Source organism: Phyllobates terribilis, unplaced genomic scaffold (genome assembly GCF_046119375.1).
Source record: "Phyllobates terribilis strain yellow unplaced genomic scaffold, ASM4611937v1 Scaffold_4__5_contigs__length_816908805, whole genome shotgun sequence".
NCBI lineage: Eukaryota > Metazoa > Chordata > Amphibia > Anura > Dendrobatidae > Phyllobates > Phyllobates terribilis.
In genome coordinates this window covers 43,956,517-43,984,180 of record NW_027362764.1, presented here as the reverse complement: position 1 = coordinate 43,984,180, position 27,664 = coordinate 43,956,517, and the positions used below count along the sequence as shown (strand labels likewise).

Sequence of the window (27,664 nt, the reverse complement as noted above, 5' to 3'; positions counted from 1 at the left end):
ATACTCCAGTCCTTGGAAAGCAAATATGCAGCCAACGCCACACAGGCCACACTACTAAATTCTCACATTTCACGACTGCTTGCGCTCGAAATGTTGCCTTTTAGGCTCGTGGAGACGGAAGCATTCCGCAACCTGATGGCGGCGGCCGTCCCTTGGTACTCGGTCCCCAGCCGCCACTATTTCTCCTGGTGTGCCGTCCCCGCATTACACAAGCACGTGTCCCAAAACATTAGCCGTGCCCTCAACAACGCAGTTACCGGGAAAGTCCACCTAACCACGGACACGTGGACAAGTGCTTGTGGGCAGGGATGGTACATCTCGCTAACGGCACACTGGGTTAACATAGTGGAAGCCGGGACCCCAACGCCAAGGATTGCGGGCGCTCGGTCAATCAGGGTTGCCCCCATGGTCTACAGCTCCTGCACCTCATCCTCCTCAGCCTCCTCCTCCTCTTCAGCCTCCATATCTGAAATGACCACATCAGTCACAATCTGGAAGCACTGCAGCACTGCCTCGGCCAAGTGGCAACAGGCTGTGCTGAAGCTAATATGCTTAGGTGACAAACCGCACAATGCTCAAGAGTTGTGGACAGCTCTGAAAGAGCAGGCAGATCTGTGGCTCACACCGCTGAACCTACAGCCAGGCATGGTCGTGTGTGACAATGGCCGGAACCAGGTAGCGGCTCTAAGGCGAGGAGAGCTCACACACATACCATGCCTGGCCCATGTGCTTAACCTCGTGCTTCAGCGGTTTCTCAAATCCTACCCGGAGCTGCCGCATCTGCTTGTTAAAGTACGCCGCCTGTGTGCCCATTTTAGAAAGTCCCCTACAGTTTCCGCCGCCCTTGCCGTGTTTCAGCAGGGTTTGCAGCTTCCGGCTCACAGACTGGTGTGTGATGTCCCCATGCGTTGGAACTCTACACTGCAGATGTTGGGAAGGATTTGTGAGCAGAAGAGGGCAGTTGTTGAAAACCAGCATCAACAAGGCCGTCGGTATTCAGTTCAGACTCCACACACAAGACCTCAGGAGTGGACATGGATGTCAGACATTTGTACCATCCTCCAAAACTTTGAGGAATCCACCAAGATGGTGAGCAGCAATGACGCCATAATTAGCGTCACCATCCCACTTCTCTGTCTTCTGAAATGCTCTCTGCTCACAATCAAAGAAGATGCATTGCAGGCAGAGCACGATGAGATGGAGCAAGGAACCATACAGGGTGATTACACACAGCCCAGCCTCATCTCATCCCAACGTGGATTGGGTGACAATGAGGAAGAGGAGAAGGAGGAGGAAGGACAGGAGCTACTTTCATGCGCTATAGGCGGTACTACCTGCACAGCTGTCATACCGTCTGTTCAGCGTGGATGGTGAGAGGACAGAGAGGAGGAGGAGAGCATGGTCAGTCATCTTCTTGGTGAGGACACGGAAGTCTTGCCTGTTAGTAGTCTGGCACGCATGGCTGAGTTTATGTTACGCTGCCTTTCCCATGACCCTCGCGTTCTCAAAATTTTGGGTGACAGTCATTACTGGTTGGTGACACTTCTAGACTAACGCTACAAGGAGAACTTGATATCTCTTATTCCTGAGGTGGACAGGTCTACAAAAATGGGGCTGTACCAGAAGGCCCTTGTTGCGGAACTATTAAAAAAATTTCCACCTGAAAACGCTGGCGGCAGAGGGCACACTTTGTTGGACAACCAAGGAGTACAGGCGAGAGAGACACAACTCCAATCCAGCAGAGGCAGGGGAACACTGGGAGAGTATTCTCAGCCCCTCCCATCGCACAGGCCCTGAGGCGCGGGGTACTCTCACAAGGAGTGCAAAGTTTGGGAAGATGCTGAGGGAGTACCTTGCCAACCGTACCAACGTCCTCCGTGATTCCTCTGTGCCTTATAATTATTGGGTATCCAAGCTGGATACGTGGAATGAACTGGCTCTCTATGCCTTGGAGGTCCTGGCCTGCCCTGCCGCCAGCGTTTTATCAGTGCGGGTTTTTAGTGCCGCTGGTGGAATTATAACTGATAAGTGCATCCGCATGTCAACTGAAAATGCTGACAGGTTGACTCTTATAAAAATGAACAAGGGCTGAATTGGGCCAGACTTCTCAACACCACCGAATGATAGCAGCGTAACATAAACTCAAATCCAGTGTCTTTTCTTGGGAGGTGTATTCCCATACACCTCTTCACACCCACACATGGGTATACGCTTCCTGATTTTGGCTATTTGCTCTTGTCCTCCTCCTTCTCCTCATCCTCTACCACCATATCACCAGGGTGATCGTGGTCCGTGATGCAACACCCACATAATTTTTTTAAAGGGTGTTTATGATGCCCGTAAAAAAAAAATTTTATACAGTATGTTCATGTATACCCCCCAGGGGTAAATGTTTGTCAGCCCATACACTTAGTGCATGGGCATTACAAGTATAGGAGGCCCGCTCCTTTCTAATGGGAACATTTTTTTATGAGGCCTTCCTCCACGTCTTTTCCAAGGGGCATTGGAGTGCCTCCAAATTTTTGGCAATCCTTGCATTCACTGCATAGGCCAGCACTATGGGAGACCCACTTCCTAATAATGGGAACATTGTTTTGAGGAGGCCCTCTGACCTCCATGTCTTTTCCAAGGGGCATTGAAGTACCTCCAAATTTTTAGCAACCCTTGCATTCACTGCATAGGTCAACACTATGGGAGACCCACTTACTAATAATGGGAACATTGTTTTGAGGAGACCCTCTGACCTCCACGTCTCTTCCAAGGGGCATTGAAGTGCCTCCAAATTTTTGGCAACCCTTGCATTCACTGCATAGGCCAGCACTATGGGAGACACACTTCTTAATAATGGGAACATTGTTTTGAGGAGGCCCTCTGACCTCCACGTCTCTTCCAAGGGGCATTGAAGTGCCTCCAAATTTTTGGCAACCCTTGCATTCACTGCATAGGTCAACACTATGGGAGACCCACTTCCTAATAATGGGAACATTGTTTTGAGGAGGCCCTCTGACCTCCATGTCTCTTCCAAGGGGAACTGAAGTGCCTCCAAATTTTTGGCAACCCTTGCATTCACTGCATAGGCCAATACTATGGGGAACCCACTTCCTAATAATGGGAATATTGTTTTCAGGAGGCCCTCCTCTAAGTCTCTTCAAAGGGGTATTGAGGTGCATCCAAATTTTGGGCAGCCCTGGCACTCACTGCATAAGCAATAGCAGTATAGGAGACCCACTCTTTAGTAATGGGAACAATAAAACATAGCCGGCTGATGGCTCTCTAAGAATAGTGAGGGCCGACTGCTGGTCCTTTAAGAATAGTATAGGCCGCCAGATGGCCCTATAAAAATAGGCTTTGTGACTTTCAGAGTCCCTCCTTCATAAATGAAACACGATGTGTCTGATGATGTGTCACACACCACATGGCCAGAAAAGGTTGTAAAATGTTAAAATGACATTTCCCGGTGAATGCATTTTTCACGATTGAAAGCAATACAAAAGTGCAAAAACGCATCAAAAACGCTATGTGTGAACAAAGCCCAAGGTGTGGAGGAGCATTTTTGTTTTTGTATATTTATTTTGCTTTATATACAAGTCATTACCCTGGAAAGGATGTTCCATAACATATTTCCCAGGAATATCCATTTTGGTTTCGTTTTTGTATGCTTTATTGTGAGTCCATAAAAGTGGCGTAATACTCTAACCATGTTGTTGACAGCAGTGACCTGGGAGTCAGAAATGCTTCCAGGGGTCTTCCCCATGCTGTCCCCATGTCATTTGAGCACTGTTCCCATCGATTTAGGCAATTTTTAGGCCCTTTGCAGACTGCCGGGGGCAGCCGCCTGAAAAATGCTCGAGTTTCCCATAGACTTACATTGGGCTCGTTGCTCGGGTCGTGCACCCGATTATTCCAATGTGCTCGACCCGAGCAACGAGCACCCGAGCATTTTAGTGCTTGCTCATCACTAGTTATTACGCATCCTGCGGATAGGTGATGATAACTTGTTTTCACCGGACAATCCATTTAAGGGTTTCACACCAGTGTAGCCTCAATTCATGACATTTTTTTCTCAACCTTCATCTTCAGAATTTATGCGTTACAGAAGACTGCAAGCTGCTCGATTCTATTTAGTGTCAATCCCGACATCTAGTTCTTTGATTGGTCAATCTTCAGGTCTGTTGTTTTTTCTTTTAATTGTAAATCATATAAAAATAAAATCAACTCAAATAAAATCAGATTTCAGCTTACATTTGAGTTCAGAAGAGAGATAAAGACTGGAAACTGAACCATTAGGGAGCTGGCTATCGGGATGGAGCCTGAAAAGAATTAAGCAGCTTGCAGTGTATTTCAATCATGAAGGCTCAGAAATAAAAACTGTTAAAGAAATGTAATTAGAAAAAACAGTTTGCAAAAATGTTTTAGATCATATTTTACATGCAATGAACACAAATAAAAAATTACAAAGGTGCATAGCCTCTAGACGAGTGTCCTATACATACATGTGTGGTTTGTGATAAGATCTGATAGCAGACGGACCGCACACAGACCAATGTTCTTCAATAAAGTTGTTCAGGTAAGAGTATTTTTTTTTCATGGACACCTGGTTACAGTATGAGTCTTTTCCATATCGCCCGTACAAGTATATGGATGCGCAAATAAAATGGATCATCCATATTGCATCAGATTTTTACAGTTACATTGCAATTATTAACATTGAACATTGTATTTGGTTTTGTTAATTTTTTTAAATGTCAATGATAACGGATGTTATATGGATGTTCTGTAGATGTAAAAAACAGACACACAAATGGCACACTGATGGCGCACGGATGAAAATCCTATATTTTTTCTGGATTTTCTTAATATTTAGAAAGGACGGGTTCTACATTTACTTTAACCGCTTATACGTCTGTAGCAAAACTGCATATTTTGGTGGACTTGAACCACGACTATAAAAAAAAAAAATTATTGGAAAGTCAATAATGTGCATAAATATTAGTTTAATATAAAGCATTGACAAAGTAATCAAATGTGAAATATGATAATAACCTGTGACATTAAAGCCATCCGATCGCTGACACCAAACTGTCCGGGAAGATCCTTTCCAAGAACTTGATAACCAATTGTAGTCAAAACACTGTCCACCTGCAGAAGGTGTACAACAAAAGAGATTTAATAATTATATATATATTGTATAGTGTATATATATGTATAAATATCTATATCTATCTATTTATCTATATATATCTATATATAGATATATATTGCATATTTAAATTTAAAATATAATTGATTAATGATTAATATAAATTAGTAAAGGAATATATAAAATAATTATATATAAATATATAAATATATATAAATAAATAAAGATTTAAATAAATATATAAATATATACATTTATAAATATATATAAATTATTAAAGGAATATATAAAATAATTATAGATAAATATATAAATAAATATTTAAATAAATATATCAATTTATAGATATATTATTATTATTTATTATTATAGCACCATTTATTCCATGGCGCTTTACATGTGAAAAAGGGATATACATAGCAAACAATTACAATAATCTTAACAAAACTGGTACAGGAGGAGCGAGGACCCTGCCCGCGAGGGCTCACTGTCTACAAGGGATGGGTGAGGATACAGTAGGTGAGGGTAGAGCTGGTCGGGCAGCGATATGGTGGATCAGTGGTTACTGCAGGTTGTAGGCTTGTCAGAAGAGGTGGGTGTTCAGGCTCCTTGTGAAGGTTTCCACGGTAGGCGAGAGTCTGTAGGCGTAGAGAGTTCCAGAGTAGGGGGGATGCACGGGAGAAATCTTGTATACGATTGTGGGAGGAGGAGATAAGAGGGGAGTAGAGAAGGAGATCTTGTGAGGATCGGAGGTTGCGTGCAGGTATGTAACAGGAGACTAGGTCACAGATGTATGGAGGAGACAGGTTGTGGATGGCTTTGTATGCCATGGTTAGGGTTTTGAACTGGAGTCTCTGAGCAATGGGGAGCCAGTGAAGAGATTGACAGAGAGGAGAGGCCGGGGAATAGCGGGGGGACAGGTGGATTAGTTGAGCAGCAGAGTTTAGGATAGATTGGAGGGGTGTGAGAATGCTAGAGGGGAGGCCACAGAGCAGGAGGTTGCAGTAGTCGAGGTGGGAGATGATGAGGGCGTGCACTAGTGTTTTTGCAGATTCATGGTTGAGGAATGTGCGGATCCGGGAGATATTTCTGAGTTGGAGTCGGCAGGAAGTGGAAAGGGCTTGGGTATGAGGTGTGAAGGAGAGATCAGAGTCCAGGGTTACCCCAAGGCAGCGAGCTTGTGGGACTGGGGAGAGTGAACAGCTATTGACGTTGATAGATAGGTCAGATGGGGGGATTGAATGAGATGGAGGAAAGATGATGAATTCTGTTTTGTCCATGTTAAGTTTTAGAAATCTAGCAGAGAAGAAAGATGAGATAGTGGACAGACATTGTGGGATTTTGGTTAGTAGGGAGGAGATATCGGGTCTAGAGAGGTAGATCTGTGTGTCATCAGCATAGAGGTGATACTGAAAGCCGTGAGACTATGAGCTGTCCCAGGCCGGAGGTGTAGATGGAGAAGAGCAGGGGTCCTAGGACTGAACCTTGGGGAACACCGACAGATAGGGGGTGAGATGAGGAGGTGGTGTGTGAGTGGGAGACACTGAATGTCCTGTCTGTTAAGTATGAGGAGATCCAGGATAGGGCCAAGTCTGTGATGCCGAGAGATGAGAGTCTATAGTAAGAGGGAATGGTCCACTGTGTCAAAGGCAGGTGACAGGTCCAGGAGGAGGAGGACAGAGTAGTGTCGCTTGGATTTAATATAAATTATTAAAGGAATATATAAAATAATTATATATAAATTTATAACTATATATAAATAAATACATATTTAAATAAATATATAAATGTATAAATATATATAAATTATTAAAGGAATATATAAAATAATTATATTATATAACATGTTTGTTTTTTTTAAAGGGGCACTCTATGCAGAATTAATACTTTTTATTATATTTAGTGTAGAGCAGAAATTTAAATCATCAGAGAAGATATTTGTGTCATCTTCCGCCCTTATGTGTAGCAGTTCTCGGGGTAACATTATATATTAGTTTTGCATGTGATAAATTATTATGGATATTTAGCCTATTGCTCTGGACTCTAAGAAGAGCGCAGAATTAGAGGGAAGGTATCATCAGAATATAACTTATCATTTAAATCAGAGTTTTTGTAATAAAGTTATTATATAACTTTTTTTGTACTTTTTTTTAACATCTCATAATTTGTATTAAAAATATAAATATAAATCTTGTAGTACTCACACCAGCCACTGGGGCTTTTTTTTAGACTCTAACTTCCTGTTGTTTCAGAGAGTTCACACGTACATTAGCAGCAATGAACGGATCCCAATCCTATCATTTATATGAAAGTATTTAAAGAGCATTTGCAAAGGAGAAGGTGAAGGAAGGAGGAGCAGGGGAGCTGTGACATCACCTATTGATAGTGATGGATCCTGTGTTATCAGCTGTGTATAGAGGTGTTACCTGTTATTGTAATCCTGCCTCTGACGATAATGAGCCTGCTGAAAACTCTTCTAGGAAGTGCAAGTCTAAAATAGCTTTGGTGGCCAGTGTGAAAACTGCAACTTTACAAATTTAGTTTTTTAAGTACAGGACATAAGAAAAAAAACTTGCAAAAAGTTTAAAAAAAAAAAAAAAAATACATGTAACACAAGAACCTGATTAAAACAATAGGTAATTTTCAGATGAAAAATTCCCTTTAATATGTACCCATTCCTTCTTTTTTAATGCATTGCACAGAGGCAAAGGTTTCATTTTTCTGAACCCCTGTGTCCTATGCTAGAGATGAATATAAATCTGACTATACGCAGCCACCACTAGGGGGAGCTCACTGCTCACAGGTTTATACATTGAGTTTTATATGGAATAGAGAAACCCCATTGCTAACCCTCATGGGGGCTCATTTTACAGCTGGTTCATATCCCCAAACATAATGTATAAAGCATGAAAAACAATCTCTCTAGGTGTAAGGGGCAGCATGACACTCACTGATTCTTCTGTTTTTATTTTTGCTAAGATTGCAATTCCCATGGTGAGATAGAGCTGGGCTAAATCTCTCATAGCCACTCTACATCTTTAGATAAAAGCCCCCTTTCTCCATGAGGTCCATTGCAGCTGTCTGGTCTGCCTCTATAGTATAATATCACAGTATGTGGTGAGCTCCCCCTAGTGGTGGCTGCAGGATTGTATCATTTACATTTTTGACTATGTTGGGGATTTCTTTTCTGACGTTGTCACTTACCATGACATGACTTGGACTCGTAGGCTTGTTCTGGGCACAGGTGTTGGTTTTCAAGCTCTTGGATTATTACAGCTCTTGATCGCACTTTAACCCCTCCGAAACCAAGATCTTGTCTATTAACACAAGTAAGTTGGCAAAAACTCCATTCAGACCATTCATTTAGGTAGCAATCACCTATGAAGAAAAGAAGCATAACGGGGTTGATGAAAAAGTAGTTACCAGGTTTGCACAGCGGCCATGACTGAGGGGTACAAGACTGCTCTATACATTCGGCATTGGGGCTCTAAAATTTCATGGATAGGGGAGAGAAGAACTTGAAGAAGTAGTCCACCTTTGGGAAAACATGTATTTGGGGTTCAAAAAACATTTTTGCAATTAGCATGCATTAGCAAGTTTCCAATTTTTGCATAAAAAGCAAAATGGTGTTTGATGACCGACATTTATGTTACATCATCGCAAAGATAAAGCAAAAGGAAGATGAAGCTGCCATTCACCAATATGGGGCCAATACCTGGACATGGCACGGTGCACGACTCCTCCAGTACAATGTTCTTGTCTCCATCCACAACCAGTTCGATTTCTCCGCAGAATTCTTCATCCACCATTTTTCCAGCGTCTTCCCGAGATGCATCATGAACTACGCAGGAAATGTTCCTGAATCTGGTGCCCTCACCGCACTGAGCGTCCTGGGGGGGGGGGAAATGGGGAGTTTCATGGAAATGGGAAAGAATTACATGTAGTATGTTCATTGTGTCCAGAGCAAGGTGACCCTAGATGTGTGTAAGCTCTTGGGGTGACATAATGGACGTCAGGTGCACTGCAACCTGCCCTGGACATACATGCAACTTGAATACTCAGATTGCTGCTGGCCCTTTAAGCCCACTGGGCACCAGCATCGTGTGAGTGTTTTATAAAAAAAAAAAAAAAAAAGTTGAACAAAATTAAATAAATTAAAAAACTAAAGTTCATTAAAAGAAAAAATCTAATGTTTTCCAAAATAATAGCAATAAAAAAACTTTTTTTGCTCTGCAAAAACAAACAAACAAACGAATAGCTCCATTGAGAAAACATTACAAAAGTTATAGAAACAGAAAGGTAAACAAGAAATAAAAAACAAAACAAAACTGTTTTATTGGGGAAAAGTAGTGAGAGATAAAAAAAAAAGACCGTGCAACATTGGTATCGCCATGATTGTACTGATCCGAAAAAAAAAATGGTAATAATAATAATAATTCCGCCCGGAACCCTAATGACCATAATGTACAGCAATGATGACGTCACTGTGTACATGATCAGTCTGATATCACTTTAGGGTTCGGAAGCCGTTCCTGCTATACTTGAAAGAATGGAGTAAAAGATGAAGACGCTGAAGCTGCTGCAAGAAAGACGGCAAGGACGCCGGTAAAGCCGCTTAAGGAAAATGACCGCTGGCGTTTACCAGAAGTGGCTTCGGCTGGGAAAACTCAGCGGTGTCACTAGCGTCTAAAAGAAGACGTGTGCAATTTAAAATTTCGACTACCAAAAAAAAAGTTTGACATTTTTTTTCTATACCACAAAGTGGTGACATTAAAAAACGCAAAAACAAAGCCCTCGTCATTTAATATGGAAGGAAAACTTAAAAAGTTGTGTTAGAATGTAAGTTTAAAAAGCTGCGTTCTTATACTATGGTCATAGCATTTAATTCACGATTGGTCGCAGACTTTAGTGCCAACCCTATAGTCATGTGTGCAAAGGGGCTCAAAGAGTTAAATGAGGGCCGCTATGGCATCTAACAAAAGGTTGCCCACGGTTCTTGTGGTAGGGACTGCTAGAGGTCATATCCTATGGTTAGGGTTATATAAAAAATGAATATTCTGGCCAACAGCAGACAACACTAACACCTATCGACTTCTTACTCCATTATGGCCCATAGAGACATAACAGGAAGGTATGCAATTCTAAAAATTGGGGACAAGGATTGAGATTACCTCCACCGCGCACTGGGACCAGCGCCCGTACTGCCATCTGTAACACGGCTTCACTGGGCACGGCTTAGATTGCTCCATCTGGGAAGGACAAGGTCTCCCATCTCCTTGGGAAGGTTGGATCACTGTCCTCCTCCGGGTCATCTTGCCTGTAATGTAAGAAAACCAATTATAGAAATATTAGAATTTTTGGATCCCTGTTTTCATTTAACTTAAAAGAGGACCAATCACTTCTGAGAAAAACACAAAATGTGATGGTAGATGTTCCTCACCTCTAGCCTGGAGCCTGAACTTTACTAAAATTAGAATACTAATATTTATTAGCTAAATAAAAGGATGTCACTGCATATAATACTACCCAGATAAAGAAGGTGCTTCTAAATAGTTAATGTACTACAGGAGGACCCGTCTGCTTGTAAAGGGTTTATCTACTATAGGAGAATATAGCTGTCTTATAAATTTACTAAATGTTCTATCTCCTTCATCTACTAGAGGAGACCATAGCTGCTTATAAAGGATTAAACTACTACAGGAGGACATTGCTGCTTGTAAATCTACTAGAGGGTTAATTTATTAGAGGACATAGCTGCTTGTAAAGGGTTAATCTGACTCATCACTTACACACATAACCCTCACCAGTTATGTGGGCATCAGGCAGCATGGCACCTTTACGATAGTACCCGCTAACACCTGGTTTTCCAGTACAGTTATATAAATACAGTATATATCTATATAATGGATCTTTTTTTACAATTGTATACATTTGTTACTTTGCTATTAATTTCACTTATGTGTTATCATGTCTCAGACCATATTTCTTTTTAGGATATTTCATTTGGATGTATCTGAATGTATCGTTAGGCTGATATATCATACATGCAGTTAGGAGCCCGACGGATAATGGGTTCCCAACCCCCATTTAGGAGGAGTGTAGAGGACTTTACATATTTGTCAGACAATTACCTGTCGGACAACAGTAAACGTTTTATAACAGATCCTAGAAGTCCTATGTAAAACTATTGAAAACATTGTTATTGTCCATCCTTATCTTTAAGGATTTGGTTATTGATTCCAATTAATCAAGATATAAACTAGATTCATTATTACAATGTGCTTAAAAAAAACTACGGTTACAGTGCACATCACAACCACTGGGAGGCACCATATAGATAAATATAGCAAAAACATCTCTCGACAGAGTATCAAAAAATCACATATTTGTTGGTCATCTAGTGCCACTTATCATAGGATATTTGATGACAAGAGGAAAGGTAGGAATGGACACATCCGTATAACACTATGTTGCTGCACATGACATTCCCAGCTCTGCTACATCTGTATTTCTATATAATCTTTTCTAGATGTCATTGTCATCCACTTGTTGGTCCAGAAATACGATTTTACCATTTTAACTCACTTGATGTTTGATACAAACCTGCGAGGCCACAATCTGTTGAGCACTTAGACCATGGAGACCAGTCTGAGAGTTGACAATTAACGGGACATTCGACGACGCAGGTTGTGTTCATATGCCAGGTTTTCTCCAAACCGAGCTACGAGAAAGCGGATATTTCAGTCTGCAATTTCATACTAGGTATATAATTAAAGGGGCATTCCCACCAAATATATTCCCCCAATCCACTGGATAGATGGTAAATGCTAGATTGGTGGAGGCCGGATGGCTGTGACCTCTATCCATCATTAGCACTAAGGACCCCAGTCTACTCTGCCAATCTATTCCAGCCCCGGTTATGACCAGACGTCATTTAAAGGGACCCTGTCAATAGGCTTGCTCCGGCTTTCACCGGGTTGGTCACCCTACACAGACATTTCTAGCAGCCTGGCATCATTTAAGAAATAACTTTTTTACTTTTCCATTTTTGTTGGCAGATCTGCCCGATCGGTCTGTTGGGTTTGTCGGGACCAACATTGGCGCCTACTGTCAGCCTAAAACTCCAGCACTTTTGTACCTGATTGATGTAGATGTAACCCATATTAAGCTGCCTCAGTGTCACACATGCGGGTGGCGCATGTGGCTCGTGGACCCGCTGTGCCACAGGGCCGGGCTTAACTAGGAGGGGCGTAGTTAAGTGACTAAATGGTTTTCACTAGAGGTCCTGATTGTGGAGTCAGGCTTGAGCTGCAGGTAGACATCAGATACCACTCCTAGTCAGTCCCTGGTACTCCAGCTGCTGACCCCAGGAGTCATCCTCATAGACCGATCTCAGAGTAACTAGTAGGCGAGGGTTCGGACTCCGTTTAGACTACACAGGTTCTGGATCCTCGGGCAGTACGAATACTGGCACAGAATCACAGACCGGGCTGGATTCGGATACTGGAACAGGCACCCACAGTACGGACTCTAGAACACTAACCAGGACCAGGACTGGTGCAGGTTCAAGTACCACTGAAAAGGTTACAGATTCGGGTACCGCCGGGGCAGCTGTAAACTCAAGGGACCTTCAGGTGCGGTCTCAGGTTCAGGCCGTGATCACACAAGGATCAGGGGTTCAGGTTCATGTTAACCTACATGGGATACTAGGATGGGGGACCTGGCAACATACAGTTGCACACACTCTACACAAGGAATTACCAAGGTTGTTCAGACACCTCTCTACTGGGAAGGGTGCCTTTTATACAAGGTGCCTCCAAGCCATTGGTTGGTGTTACACTTGCTATACCCTTTGAACTGCTGCCCGATTCCTGCTCATTTTGCGCTGTTCAAGGCAGCAAAATCAACAGTCAAATGCCCGCGGATGGATGAACAACCCAGATATATATAACGGGGAAAGATTCAGTCCCTTAAGGAGGTTTTCTAATCTTCCTTCTTCAGGAGCACACTGCTCCTCTGGCTCCCCCCTACCTTCTTGTCCACTACTGTTCTGCACGGTGCGCTCTCCCATGCTGCAAGAATCAGAGAGCGCAAAGGCATTGAAGCTGACCGGATCCGTCAAATCCACCCAGCTGTATAGCAAACTTACAAGTGCAAGTTACTTTGCTAGGAAACCAGCCACCTCTGACAGACTGCACAGGTGGCCAGTAAAATAGGAAACGAGCACTAAACTATAGAATCAGAAATTCCTAATTCTTGAGAATGAAGATTTTTAATATGAAGTATATTGGGAAGTTTCTTGTTCTTACAAGCTCTTTGCAATTTTACCCATTTTAAGACGTTGAGACAACCCCTTTAACTAAGCTTCAGTCCTATACTCCACTTCATGATGGAGCGACCTCGACGGAAAAAAGCCTGTGTACCTTAAAAAAAAGAACTTCATGTTTCCAAAATGCAGGTGAACCTTAAAAATGTATCATCCCTTATATGTCACAAAATTTGGTGCAAATGGCATTTGCCCAAAAATTGTGACTTTTTGCCTTTTTTTATGCAGCGCATGGCATTTTTATCAATGGGAGGAGCTTAGCAAAAAGGTGCGCGGCATGTTACCACGGGACAAAGTTACTATACTGTAGGTGAAATCTAAGCACAGTTCATATTCAGTGGTAATCTATACGGACACCACTTACCTCTTCACAGAAGTTCAAAGCCACAGATTTGGCATCGCTACGTACACAGTCCAGCATCCGCGTCTTAATTCCATTTCCACAGACGGCCTTGTCACTCAGCTGACATGTGCTCCAGTCTACAGAGAACACAAAGTGTAATGAATAGTGATGAGCGAGCATGCTCGCCACTGCTTGGTACTCGCCCGAGCATCTCAGTACTCGAGATGCTCGGAGCTCGCTGAGTACTTTCGAGATGCTCGGGCAGGAGCTCGGGTCCCCGCCCTGCATGTTTGGCGCTATTTAGAGCACCAATCATGGAGGGATTGTCTGCCACTCATTGTAATGTCACAGCCATGGTGGTTGTGGCATTACAGTGATTGCCCAAATCGATGGGAACAGTGCTCACAGTGAAACACGAAAAGCCGGCAATTCAGCAGCGGCATACACCGGTACCCGACAATTTAGAATAGAAAGAATATAGCATCACACGTAGATTAGATAGATAGAAACATGTCAGTCACATATATAAGAAGTACAGTGACAGTGTTGGTTATTGTACTTGTTATTTAGTGTTAAAATAAAGGATTTATTAAAAAAAATAATAGTGTTTTCATGCACCCGTCTCTTTAAAAAAGCCGGCCGGCAATTCATCAGCGGCATACATCGGTACCCGACGATTTAGAACAGAAAGAATAGAGCTTCACACATAGATTAGATAGAAACATGTCAGTCACATATATATGAAGTACAGTGACAGTGTTGGTTACTGTATTTGTCATTTAGTGTTAAAATAAAGGATTTATCAAAAAAAAAATTGGCGTGGGGTTCCCCGTAATTTTAGTCTCTAGCGGAGGTTAAGCAGACGGCTGGGGCAGATGTTTGAAGCCTGGGAAGGGGGTAATACCCACGGAGCTTCCCAGGCTACTAATATCAGCCTGGGAGGGGGCCAATATTCATGGCACCCTTCCTGGGCTATTAATATCAGCCCCCAGCTGTCTGCCTAGCCTTTTCTAGCTATTAAAATAGGGGGGACCCCACGTCATTTTTTTTTTGGGTCCCCCATTTTAATAGCTAGTAAAGGCTAGGTATTCAGCTGGGGGCTGATATTAGTAGCCTGGGAAGCTCCGTGGGTATTACCCCCTTCCCAGGCTTCAAACATCAGCCCCAGCCGTCTGCTTAACCTCCGCTAGAGACTAAAATTACGGGGAGCCCCACGCCAATTTTTTTTAAATAAATCCTTTATTTTAACACTAAATGACAAGTACAGTAACCAACACTGTCACTGTACTTCTTATATATGTGACTGACATGTTTCTATCTATCTAATCTATGTGTGATGCTCTATTCTTTCTGTTCTAAATTGTCGGGTACCGATGAATGCCGCTGATGAGACGGGTGCATGAAAATCGGAGGGCACTAGTGTGTTCCAAGTGCCCTGCTATGTTTGTCATGCACCCTCCTATATATTCTGCCTGCCTGACGTTTAATTGAGCACTGTTCCCATCGATTTGGGCAATTTTTGACCTTCTGCAGACCGCCGGGGGGGACAGCCAGAAAAATGCTCGAGTTTCCCATAGACTTACATTGGGCTCGTTGCTCGGGTCGAGAACCCAAGTATTCCAATGTGCTCGACCCGAGCAACGAGTACCCGAGCATTTTATTGCTCACTCATCACTAGTAATGAAACTTTTACTGTCATCATTTTTTTGTCCTACATTACTGTTTATATATATAGATACAATCTACATAAATGTTTAGCAACTTTGTAAATACAGAGCTGCATCCTGTATTATACTCCAGAGCTGCACTCACTATTCTACTGGTGCAGTCACTGAGTACATACATTACTGATCCTGTACTGATCCTGAGTTACATCCTGTATTATACTCCAGAGCTGCACTCACTATTCTGCTGCTGCAGTCACTGTGTACATACATTACATTACTGATCCTGAGTTACATCCTGTATTATACTCCAGAGCTGCACTCACTATTCTGCTGGTGCAGTCACTGTGTACATACATTACATTACTGATCCTGAGTTACATCCTGTATTATACTCCAGAGCTGCACTCACTATTCTGCTGGTGCAGTCATTGTGTACATACATTACATTACTGATCCTGAGTTACCTCCTGTATTATACTCCAGAGCTGCACTCACTATTCTGCTGGTGCAGTCACTGTGTACATACATTACATTACTGATCCTGAGTTACATCCTGTATTATACTCCAGAGCGGCACTCACTATTCTGCTGGTGCAGTCACTGTGTACATACATTACATTACTGATCCTGAGTTACATCCTGTATTATACTCCAGAGCTGCACTCACTATTCTGCTGGTACAGTCACTGTGTACATATATTACATTATTGATCCTGTACTGATCCTGAGTTACATCCTGTATTATACTCCAGAGCTGCACTCACTATTCTGCTGGTGCAGTCACTGTGTACATACATTACATTACTGATCCTGTACTGATCCTGAGTTACCTCCTGTATTATACTCCAGAGCTGCACTCACTATTCTCCTGGTGCAGTCACTGTGTACATACATTACATTACTGATCCTGAGTTACATCCTGTATTATACTCCAGGGCTGCACTCACTATTCTGCTGGTGCAGTCACTGTGTACATACATTATTGATCCTGTACTGATCCTGACTTACAGCCTGTATTTTACTCCAGAGCTGCACTCACTATTCTGCTGGTGCAGTCACTGTGTACATACATTACATTACTGATCCTGTACTGATCCTGAGTTCCATCCTGTATTATACTCCAGAGCTGCACTCACTATTCTACTGGTGCAGTCACTGTGTACATACATTACATTACTGATCCTGAGTTACATCCTGTATTATACTCCAGAGCTGCACTCACTATTCTGCTGGTGCAGTCACTGTGTACATACATTACATTACTGATCCTGAGTTACATCCTGTATTATACTCCAGAGCGGCACTCACTATTCTGCTGGTGCAGTCACTGTGTACATACATTACATTACTGATCCTGAGTTACATCCTGTATTATACTCCAGAGCTGCACTCACTATTCTGCTGGTACAGTCACTGTGTACATATATTACATTACTGATCCTGTACTGATCCTGAGTTACATCCTGTATTATACTCCAGAGCTGCACTCACTATTCTGCTGGTGCAGTCACTGTGTACATACATTACATTACTGATCCTGTACTGATCCTGAGTTACCTCCTGTATTATACTCCAGAGCTGCACTCACTATTCTCCTGGTGCAGTCACTGTGTACATACATTACATTACTGATCCTGAGTTACATCCTGTATTATACTCCAGAGCTGCACTCACTATTCTGCTGGTGCAGTCACTGTGTACATACATTATTGATCCTGTACTGATCCTGACTTACAGCCTGTATTTTACTCCAGAGCTGCACTCACTATTCTGCTGGTGCAGTCACTGTGTACATACATTACATTACTGATCCTGAGTTACATCCTGTATTATACTCCAGAGCTGCACTCACTATTCTGCTGGTGCAGTCACTGTGTACATACATTACATTACTGATCCTAAGTTACATCCTGTATTATACTCCAGAGCTGCACTCACTATTCTGCTGGTGCAGTCACTGTGTACATACATTACATTACTGATCCTGTACTGATCCTGAGTTCCATCCTGTATTATACTCCAGAGCTGCACTCACTATTCTATTGGTGCAGTCACTGTGTACATACATTACATTACTGATCCTGAGTTACATCCTGTATTATACTCCAGAGCTGCACTCACTATTCTGCTGGTGCAGTCACTGTGTACATACATTACATTACTGATCCTGAGTTACATCCTGTATTATACTCCAGAGCGGCACTCACTATTCTGCTGGTGCAGTCACTGTGTACATACATTACATTACTGATCCTGAGTTACATCCTGTATTATACTCCAGAGCTGCACTCACTATTCTGCTGGTACAGTCACTGTGTACATATATTACATTACTGATCCTGTACTGATCCTGAGTTACATCCTGTATTATACTCCAGAGCTGCACTCACTATTCTGCTGGTGCAGTCACTGTGTACATACATTACATTACTGATCCTGTACTGATCCTGAGTTACCTCCTGTATTATACTCCAGAGCTGCACTCACTATTCTCCTGGTGCAGTCACTGTGTACATACATTACATTACTGATCCTGAGTTACATCCTGTATTATACTCCAGAGCTGCACTCACTATTCTGCTGGTGCAGTCACTGTGTACATACATTATTGATCCTGTACTGATCCTGACTTACAGCCTGTATTTTACTCCAGAGCTGCACTCACTATTCTGCTGGTGCAGTCACTGTGTACATACATTACATTACTGATCCTGAGTTACATCCTGTATTATACTCCAGAGCTGCACTCACTATTCTGCTGGTGCAGTCACTGTGTACATACATTACATTACTGATCCTAAGTTACATCCTGTATTATACTCCAGAGCTGCACTCACTATTCTGCTGGTGCAGTCACTGTGTACATACATTACATTACTGATCCTGTACTGATCCTGAGTTACCTCCTGTATTATACTCCAGAGCTGCACTCACTATTCTACTGGTGCAGTCACTGTGTACATACATTACATTACTGATCCTGAGTTACATCCTGTATTATACTCCAGAGCTGCACTCACTATTCTGCTGGTGCAGTCACTGTGTACATACATTACATTACTGATCCTGAGTTACATCCTGTATTATACTCCAGAGCGGCACTCACTATTCTGCTGGTGCAGTCACTGTGTACATACATTACATTACTGATCCTGAGTTACATCCTGTATTATACTCCAGAGCTGCACTCACTATTCTGCTGGTACAGTCACTGTGTACATATATTACATTACTGATCCTGTACTGATCCTGAGTTACATCCTGTATTATACTCCAGAGCTGCACTCACTATTCTGCTGGTGCAGTCACTGTGTACATACATTACATTACTGATCCTGTACTGATCCTGAGTTACCTCCTGTATTATACTCCAGAGCTGCACTCACTATTCTCCTGGTGCAGTCACTGTGTACATACATTACATTACTGATCCTGAGTTACATCCTGTATTATACTCCAGAGCTGCACTCACTATTCTGCTGGTGCAGTCACTGTGTACATACATTATTGATCCTGTACTGATCCTGACTTACAGCCTGTATTTTACTCCAGAGCTGCACTCACTATTCTGCTGGTGCAGTCACTGTGTACATACATTACATTACTGATCCTGAGTTACATCCTGTATTATACTCCAGAGCTGCACTCACTATTCTGCTGGTGCAGTCACTGTGTACATACATTACATTACTGATCCTAAGTTACATCCTGTATTATACTCCAGAGCTGCACTCACTATTCTGCTGGTGCAGTCACTGTGTACATACATTACATTACTGATCCTGTACTGATCCTGAGTTACATCCTGTATTATACTCCAGAGCTGCACTCACTATTCTGCTGGTTGTTATGGGAGACAGAAAATGATCATGTGAGAATATTTTTTCTATAATGCAGTGAAAGTTTTCATTACTAAAAGGCAATGCATAATTTGAGATTTTAGTTCTGAATATTAGAGATTATGAAGTTAGATAGATAATAGTTAATAGATAGATAATAGATAGATAGATAATAGATAGATAATAGATAGATGATAGATAATAGATAGATGATAGATAATAGATAGATAGATGATAGATAATAGATAATAGATAGATAATAGATAGATAATAGATAGATGATAGATAATAGATAGATAGATGATAGATAATAGATAATAGATAGATAATAGATAAATAATAGATAGATAGATAATAGATAGATAATAGATAGATTATAGATAGATAGATAGATAATAGATAGATCATAGATAGATCATAGATAGATAATAGATAGATAATAGATAATAGATAGATAATAGATAGATGATAGATAATAGATAGATGATAGATAATAGATAGATAGATGATAGATCATAGATAGATAATAGATAATAGATAGATAGATAATAGATAGATAATAGATAGATAATAGATCGATCATAGATAGATAATAGATAGATAATAGATAGATAATAGATAGATAATAGATAATAGATAGATGGATGATAGATAATATATAGATACAGTAGAGGCAGACACATACGATGCGTCACCCCTGGACACATTTGTATGACCCCTCCCCTGTGTATTATGTATAGGAGCCATTATTTCCCCAGTCGTTTGCACCCGCTGCACCCGCACAGCAGACATCACAGCCGCACCTGTTACGTTGTATTCATAGTGGAAACAGTTCTTATTCAGGATGCAAGCTTCACTTTCGGTGGCAATATGGCAGACTTTGCCCTCCGCTGCCTGGCGAATGGGTATGGCCGACCTTTCGCGAAATCCAGCTCCATCACACGGCTGGAAAACAGTAAAGCAAGAAGCTATTATGATCGACCATAGTACATAAGGTGAACATGGCAGACGTATGAGGGCTTTCAATTACCGGCGCGCGCTTTTCTTCTGCGTCTGCAAACAGACATCACACATTAGAGAAGCAAATTAAGCAAACAACAATCCGCAGCTCGAGCCGAGAATTAAAATACTAAACATGTCATTATGAAAGCTGGAACCACATTTGCATAATAATGGAGATCTGCCAGACGTAATCGCGGTGTTTGCAACTTCATTGTCATATTTTAATTACCCCGATTATGTTGCTTTCTACTGTTTTGTACCATGATCATTTCCAGGCTGAAGTATCATCATTATATTGTTTCTTTCTGTTTTAGAAAATATTGTGATTTGTAATTTTTTTTACTTGATTTGCAGTAAAAGCAGATCTGGACATTTCGCTTTACAGCAGAAATCAGAAAATAAACCATTGAGTTTAGTGTCGGCCGATGGTCAATGCTCAACGGAAAGTGCAAGGTTTAGATTTGTTTTTTTGTAAATGATATAGGTAGTGGTAAGAGGCGATTCGCGGAGCTCCCATCCACCGGCCATGAACTACTAATGTGGCCAAGGGTCCTGTGAATCATTTTGATTATGTTTAGTCACGGCTAATTTTGGCTTTCAAGACTATGGACACCTTTGATGTTAAGTGACACTTATTTATTAAATAAAATTGCAGTAACTTTCAGCCTGCAATCATCATTCCTTGACTTATTTTTAAGACCCCATGATATGCAGTTTACAGTCTGATCCAAGACTCAAGTTTTTATCTTTTGGGAGTTTCCCTACCAGTAATGAAGGCTGGATATGAGTTCTGGGTATCTACTGTAGATAGCCTCATATATGAGCACAGCTTCTATCCTGTACTTATTTCCTCTTCAGTTATTGTCCTTCCCTTCTTAGGGCTCGATCACTTAGCTGTTGAATTTTCAATGAGATAGAATAGGGCAGATTATGCAAAAGACTATTGGCTCAAACTCTATCAGTCAGTTGACTGTGCTCAGGAGAATCAAAGCACATGTGCGGAGGAGACGGAGAAAGTAATTTCTCCATCTCCTCCATTGCCGGAGTCCGCGGTAATCGGACTGCACTTCGATGACATCCAAGTGCAGTCTGATGTTTCACATGCACCCATAGACATGGGTGCTTACGATCAGATTCAGCATGCCGAATCGGCATCAGAAAATAATGGCAGATCTGCACTGCCCCATAGTATAACATTGGCTCAAGTGCTATCCGGTAAAACATCACATAGCACTCGGCTGTGTTATACAGCAGTGTGAGCGAGCCCTTATCTATGGCCTGTTTTCTCTGCCCTCCCTGAGTCTATAGATGCTTTCTCCATATCTTCATGTTGTGGAGATCTGTGTACGACCTCCTCGCCCTCCCTGCTATTATCTCTCTTTTTTTTTTTTTTTAGAAATTTGCTTAACCTCTTCATTTAGGAAGCAACTGAACAATAAATAAAAAGCTATATGAACATGTACATAGCCTTTATGTGTGTTTTTTTTTAATTATTGGAATGCAAAATCAATATGTTTCCCCACTTTAAATGTTTTATCTCCTTCGCCAAATTATAACTAACATGTTTTTAATGTTGTACCTGATCAAGTTCATACAAAATAGTACGTATTTTTTTATTGATACTTTCTTCCTATAAATAATTGTATTTATTGTTATTTATTTATTTATTTTTTTAAATGATCTCAGGTGATGTCTAAGTCCGAGATTGCCGAGACCTATGATTGCTCAATGATAGGGGCCATGACACCATCAGGATGACACGATTGGTTGCAGCAGTCATGGGTCGCGTGTCAGCTGCAACAATCTTTACTATTTCATTAGAGCAGGTGATTGGCTGCAGCCGGCATGTGGCACAACAAGTCACATCACTGGTTGTCACTCAACTTTCCAACAATCCACTATAACGATACAACAGTTGTGGATGGAAGATAAATCTTAACTGGGGATTTATTTTATTTATTTTATTTTTTTTAGGGGGAAATGTTTTTATTTTTTTTTTATTTAAAAGGAGAAAACACATGCTTTTGATAAAGCATCGTTATTTCTTAAAGGGCCAGCTCACTAACGACACAATGAACAACGATGTAAAGCTCAGGACTATAATCTATATTTGTCCTCATTAATCTAATATCTCGTCTGCCTTCCAGACACTACAACTATATTTACATACTAATTCGATTGTGCCTATGATGCAAAGTACTTGAAATTATCGCTGCAAGGTTGGCATCAAAATAATTAGTATTCTACCAACCTGCCATTGTCTGACACTTAATTAATGTCATTATCCATTGTAGTAGGAGAGGGGGATATTCCGGAAGTCGTTTTCCTGCCTCTGTGGCAGTGACATGTGACTTAGTATCAGGCGCGGAGCAGTGGATGCGGTGTTATACCTGGGCGTAAAGTAACATTACCTGCAGAACGGGGCCAGGTATATCCTGTCCTGTACATGGACTGACACTGGATGCTGGTGGTTTTAGTATTTTAAATGAGTACATAAGCACACTGCAATGTATAAAGCGACCAAAAGTCTTCTTAACTACAGTAGTAACGCCTTTTGTGTAACATGACCCATAATAACCCGTTACATCCTGTATTATACTCCAGAGCTGCACTCACTATTCTGCTGGTGCAGTCACTGTGTACATACATTACATTACTGATACTGAGTTACATCCTGTATTATACTCCAGAGCTGCACTCACTATTCTGCTGGTGCAGTCACTGTGTACATACATTACATTATTGATCCTGAGTTACCTCCTGTATTATACTCCAGAGCTGCACTCACTATTCTGCTGGTGCAGTCACTGTGTACATACATTACATTACTGATCCTGAGTTACATCCTGTATTATACTCCAGAGCTGCACTCACTATTCTGCTGGTGCAGTCACTATGTACATACATTACATTACTGATCCTGTACTGATCCTGAGTTACATCCTGTATTATACTCCAGAGCTGTACTCACTATTTTGCTGGTGCAGTCACTGTGTACATACATTACGTTACTGATCCTGAGTTACATCCTGTATTATACTCCAGAGCTGCACTCACTATTCTGCTGGTGCAGTCACTGTGTACATACATTACATTACTGATCCTGTACTGATCCTGAGTTACATCCTGTATTATACTCCAGAGCTGCACTCACTATTCTGCTGGTGCAGTCACTGTGTACATACATTACATTACTGATCCTGAGTCACATCCTGTATTACACCCCAGAGCTGCACTCACTATTCTGCTGGTGCAGTCACTGTGTACATACATTACATTACTAATCCTGAGTTACTTCCTGTATTATACTCCAGAGCTGCACTCACTATTCTGCTGGTGCAGTCACTGTGTACATACATTACTTTACTGATCCTGTACTGATCCTGAGTTACATCCTGTATTATACTCCAGAGCTGCACTCACTATTCTGCTGGTGCAGTCACTGTGTACATACATTACATTACTGATCCTGAGTCACATCCTGTATTACACCCCAGAGCTGCACTCACTATTCTGCTGGTGCAGTCACTGTGTACATACATTACATTACTAATCCTGAGTTACTTCCTGTATTATACTCCAGAGCTGCACTCACTATTCTGCTGGTGCAGTCACTGTGTACATACATTACATTACTGATCCTGAGTTACATCCTGTATTACACTCCAGAGCTGCACTCACTATTCTGCTGGTGCAGTCACTGTGTACATATATTATATTACTGATCCTGAGTTACATCCTGTATTACACTCCAGAGCTGCACTCACTATTCTGCTGGTGCAGTCACTGTGTACATACATTACGTTACTGATCCTGAGTTACATCCTGTATTATACTCCAGAGCTGCACTCACTATTCTGCTGGTGCAGTCACTGTGTACATATATTACATTACTGATCCTGTACTGATCCTGAGTTACATCCTGTGTTATACCCCAGAGCTGCACTCACTATTCTGCTGGTGCAGTCACTGTGTACATACATTACATTACTGATCCTGTACTGATCCTTAGTTACATCCTGTGTTATACCCCAGAGCTGCACTCACTATTCTGCTGGTGCAGTCACTGTGTACATACATTACATTACTGATCCTGTACTGATCCTGAGTTACATCCTGTATTATACTCCAGAGCTGCACTCACTATTTTGCTGGTGCAGTCACTGTGTACATACATTACGTTACTGATCCTGTACTGATCCTGAGTTACATCCTGTATTATACTCCAGAGCTGCACTCACTATTCTGCTGGTGCAGTCACTGTGTACATACATTACATTACTGATCCTGTACTGATCCTGAGTTACATCCTGTATTACACTCCAGAGCTGCACTCAGTATTCTGCTGGTACAGTCACTGTGTACATACATTACGTTACTGATCCTGAGTTACATCCTGTATTATACTCCAGAGCTGCACTCACTATTCTGCTGGTGCAGTCACTGTGTACATACATTACTTTACTGATCCTGTACTGATCCTGAGTTACCTCCTGTATTATACTCCAGAGCTGCACTCACTATTCTGCTGGTGCAGTCACTGTGTACATACATTACATTACTGATCCTGAGTTACATCCTGTATTACACTCCAGAGCTGCACTCACTATTCTGCTGGTGCAGTCACTGTGTACATACATTACATTACTGATCCTGAGTTACATCCTGTATTATACTCCAGAGCTGCACTCACTATTCTGCTGGTGCAGTCACTGTGTACATACATTACATTACTGATCCTGTACTGATCCTGAGTTATACCCTGTATTATATTCCAGAGCTGCACTCACTATTCTGCTGGTGCAGTCACTGTGTACATACATAACATTACTGATCCTGTACTGATCCTGAGTTACATCCTGTATTATACTCCAGAGCTGCACTCACTATTCTGCTGGTGCAGTCACAGTGTACATACATTACATTACTGATCCTGAGTTACATCCTGTATTATACTCCAGAGCTGCACTCACTATTCTGCTGGTGCAGTCACTGTGTACATACATTACATTACTGATCCTGAGTTACATCCTGTATTATACTCCAGAGCTGCACTCACTATTCTGCTGGTGCAGTCACTGTGTACATACATTACATTACTGATCCTGTACTGATCCTGAGTTATACCCTGTATTATATTCCAGAGCTGCACTCACTATTCTGCTGGTGCAGTCACTGTGTACATACATAACATTACTGATCCTGTACTGATCCTGAGTTACATCCTGTATTATACTCCAGAGCTGCACTCACTATTCTGCTGGTGCAGTCACAGTGTACATACATTACATTACTGATCCTGTACTGATCCTGAGTTACATCCTGGATTATACTCCAGAGCTGCGCTCACTATTCTGCTGGTGCAGTCACTGTGTACATACATTACATTACTGATCCTGAGTTACATCCTGTATTATACTCCAGAGCAGCACTCACTATTCTGCTGGTGCAGTCACTGTGTAAATACATTACGTTACGGATCCTGAGTTACATCCTGTATTATACTCCAGAGCTGCACTCAATAATAATAGCAGAAACTCCTATATAATATAATTTCCATTAAGTACCATAGTTACGTTCTCATGTTTCCCACTATGATGGCCGATGTTACCTTATGATGTCAGTAAGGTGGAGGTCTCCGGTTACTCACCAGAGGACACCTGCTCCATTCACTCCACTCCGACATGACGCAGTCCTCAGGACAAGGCAGTTTGCAGTTTCTGGCTCCTAAAGGCATCTCTTCTGGCTCACACAGATAATCCTCTACAACATCTGCGGGGCCGTCCACGGTGTTTTGCATGCATCTGATGAGATTTACAAATACATAGGTCACTGGCACTATAAGGCGTCACTGTGTGAACAGTACTGCAATACCACCTCTCACCAGCAGGCTGTGCTGCTGAATAAACTTCTAATAGAATTTATAGAGACAGGCTTTACTTTCCAATCTTCTTATTCTCCGGCAGAAATTTCTTTGAAGTTTTTAATTAATTTTCGTATAATTTGATTAATATTTATTGAAAAAAAAGTTTAATTTTAAATATAGAACAATTCTTGGTCTGATTTTGGTTATAATTAATTCACCTTTATATCTGCCATCAGTATTGTCCCACCTACGTTCTGTAGGGACAGCATAGTTTCTACATTGTAGCAATCTGTGGCTGATATCTCTGTGATTCTCCAGTAAATAGGTGCTTTTCCCTGTCCTTTTACCTTATTTTAGTGGTTTTTCAAGTGGGAAACATTATTATCCCACTCGAGCTCCTAAAGTGAAAGCTTTATGATACGGTGGCTTGCGAAAGTATTCACCCCCATCGGCTTTTTACCTATTTTATTACATTACAACCTGTGTGCAAATAGTTTTGTAATCCAATTTGTGTGTGATGCATCAGCACTATATATTCTAAGTTGGTGAAGTGAAGTGAGAAAAATATATGCATAAATTAAATTTATGGGATCACATAACTAAAAATTGGCACATAGATATGTATTCCCCCCTTTTGCTATGAAGCTCCAAAAAATTTCTGGTGCAAGCAATTCCCTTCATAAGTCCCATGCTTAGTGACAAATTGCACAGAGGTGGACGTCCTAAGTGTCACATGTCTGTCGGTATATACACTTCACCTTTTCTGAAAGGCCACAGAGGCTGCAACACCAATTAACAAGAGGCACCACTAACCAAACAACACCATGAAGACTAAAGAGATCTCCAAACACCACTATGAAGACCAAGGAGATCTCCAAACAACACTATGAAGACCAAGGAGATCTCCAAACAACACTATGAAGACCAAGAACATCTCCAAACAACACCATGAAGACTAAAGAGATCTCCAAACAACACTATGAAGACCAAGGAGATCTCCGAACAACACCAGGAAGACCAATCAGATCTTCAAACAACACTATGAAGACCAAGGAGATCTCCAAACAACACCATGAAGACCAAGAAGATCTCCAAACAACGCTATGAAGACCAAGAAGATCTCCAAACAACACTATGAAGACCAAGGAGATCTCCAAACAACACCATGAAGACCAAGAAGATCTCCAAACAACACTATGAAGACCAAGGAGATCTCCAAACAACACCATGAAGACCAAGGAGATCTCCAAACAACACTATGAAGACCAAGAAGAGCTCTAAACAACACTATGAAGACCAAGGAGATCTCCAAACAACACTATGAAGACCAAGGAGATCTCTAACCAACACCATGAAGACCAAGGAGATCTTCAAACAAGTCAGGGACAAAGTTGTTGAGAAAAACAAGTCAGGGTTGGGTTACAAAAAATATCCCAATATCTGATGATCCCATAAAGCATACTGCTAAAGTAACACTCGAG

General features: G+C 41.5%; 1 protein-coding gene across 1 annotated transcript in view; it reads right to left on the bottom strand.

The window, feature by feature from the left end:
• Positions 1–27,664, bottom strand: part of THSD7A (thrombospondin type 1 domain containing 7A) — a 740,167-nt gene that overhangs the window by 24,769 nt on the left and 687,734 nt on the right. Inside the window, exons 21-28 of the mRNA XM_073677287.1 lie at positions 25,968–26,121; positions 20,119–20,260; positions 13,831–13,946; positions 11,744–11,861; positions 10,312–10,457; positions 8,856–9,030; positions 8,345–8,518; positions 5,044–5,139 (exon numbers count right to left, since the gene is read on the bottom strand). Of these exons, the coding sequence (XP_073533388.1) occupies positions 5,044–5,139; positions 8,345–8,518; positions 8,856–9,030; positions 10,312–10,457; positions 11,744–11,861; positions 13,831–13,946; positions 20,119–20,260; positions 25,968–26,121 (1,121 nt within the window). The remainder of the gene's footprint in view (positions 1–5,043; positions 5,140–8,344; positions 8,519–8,855; positions 9,031–10,311; positions 10,458–11,743; positions 11,862–13,830; positions 13,947–20,118; positions 20,261–25,967; positions 26,122–27,664) is intronic.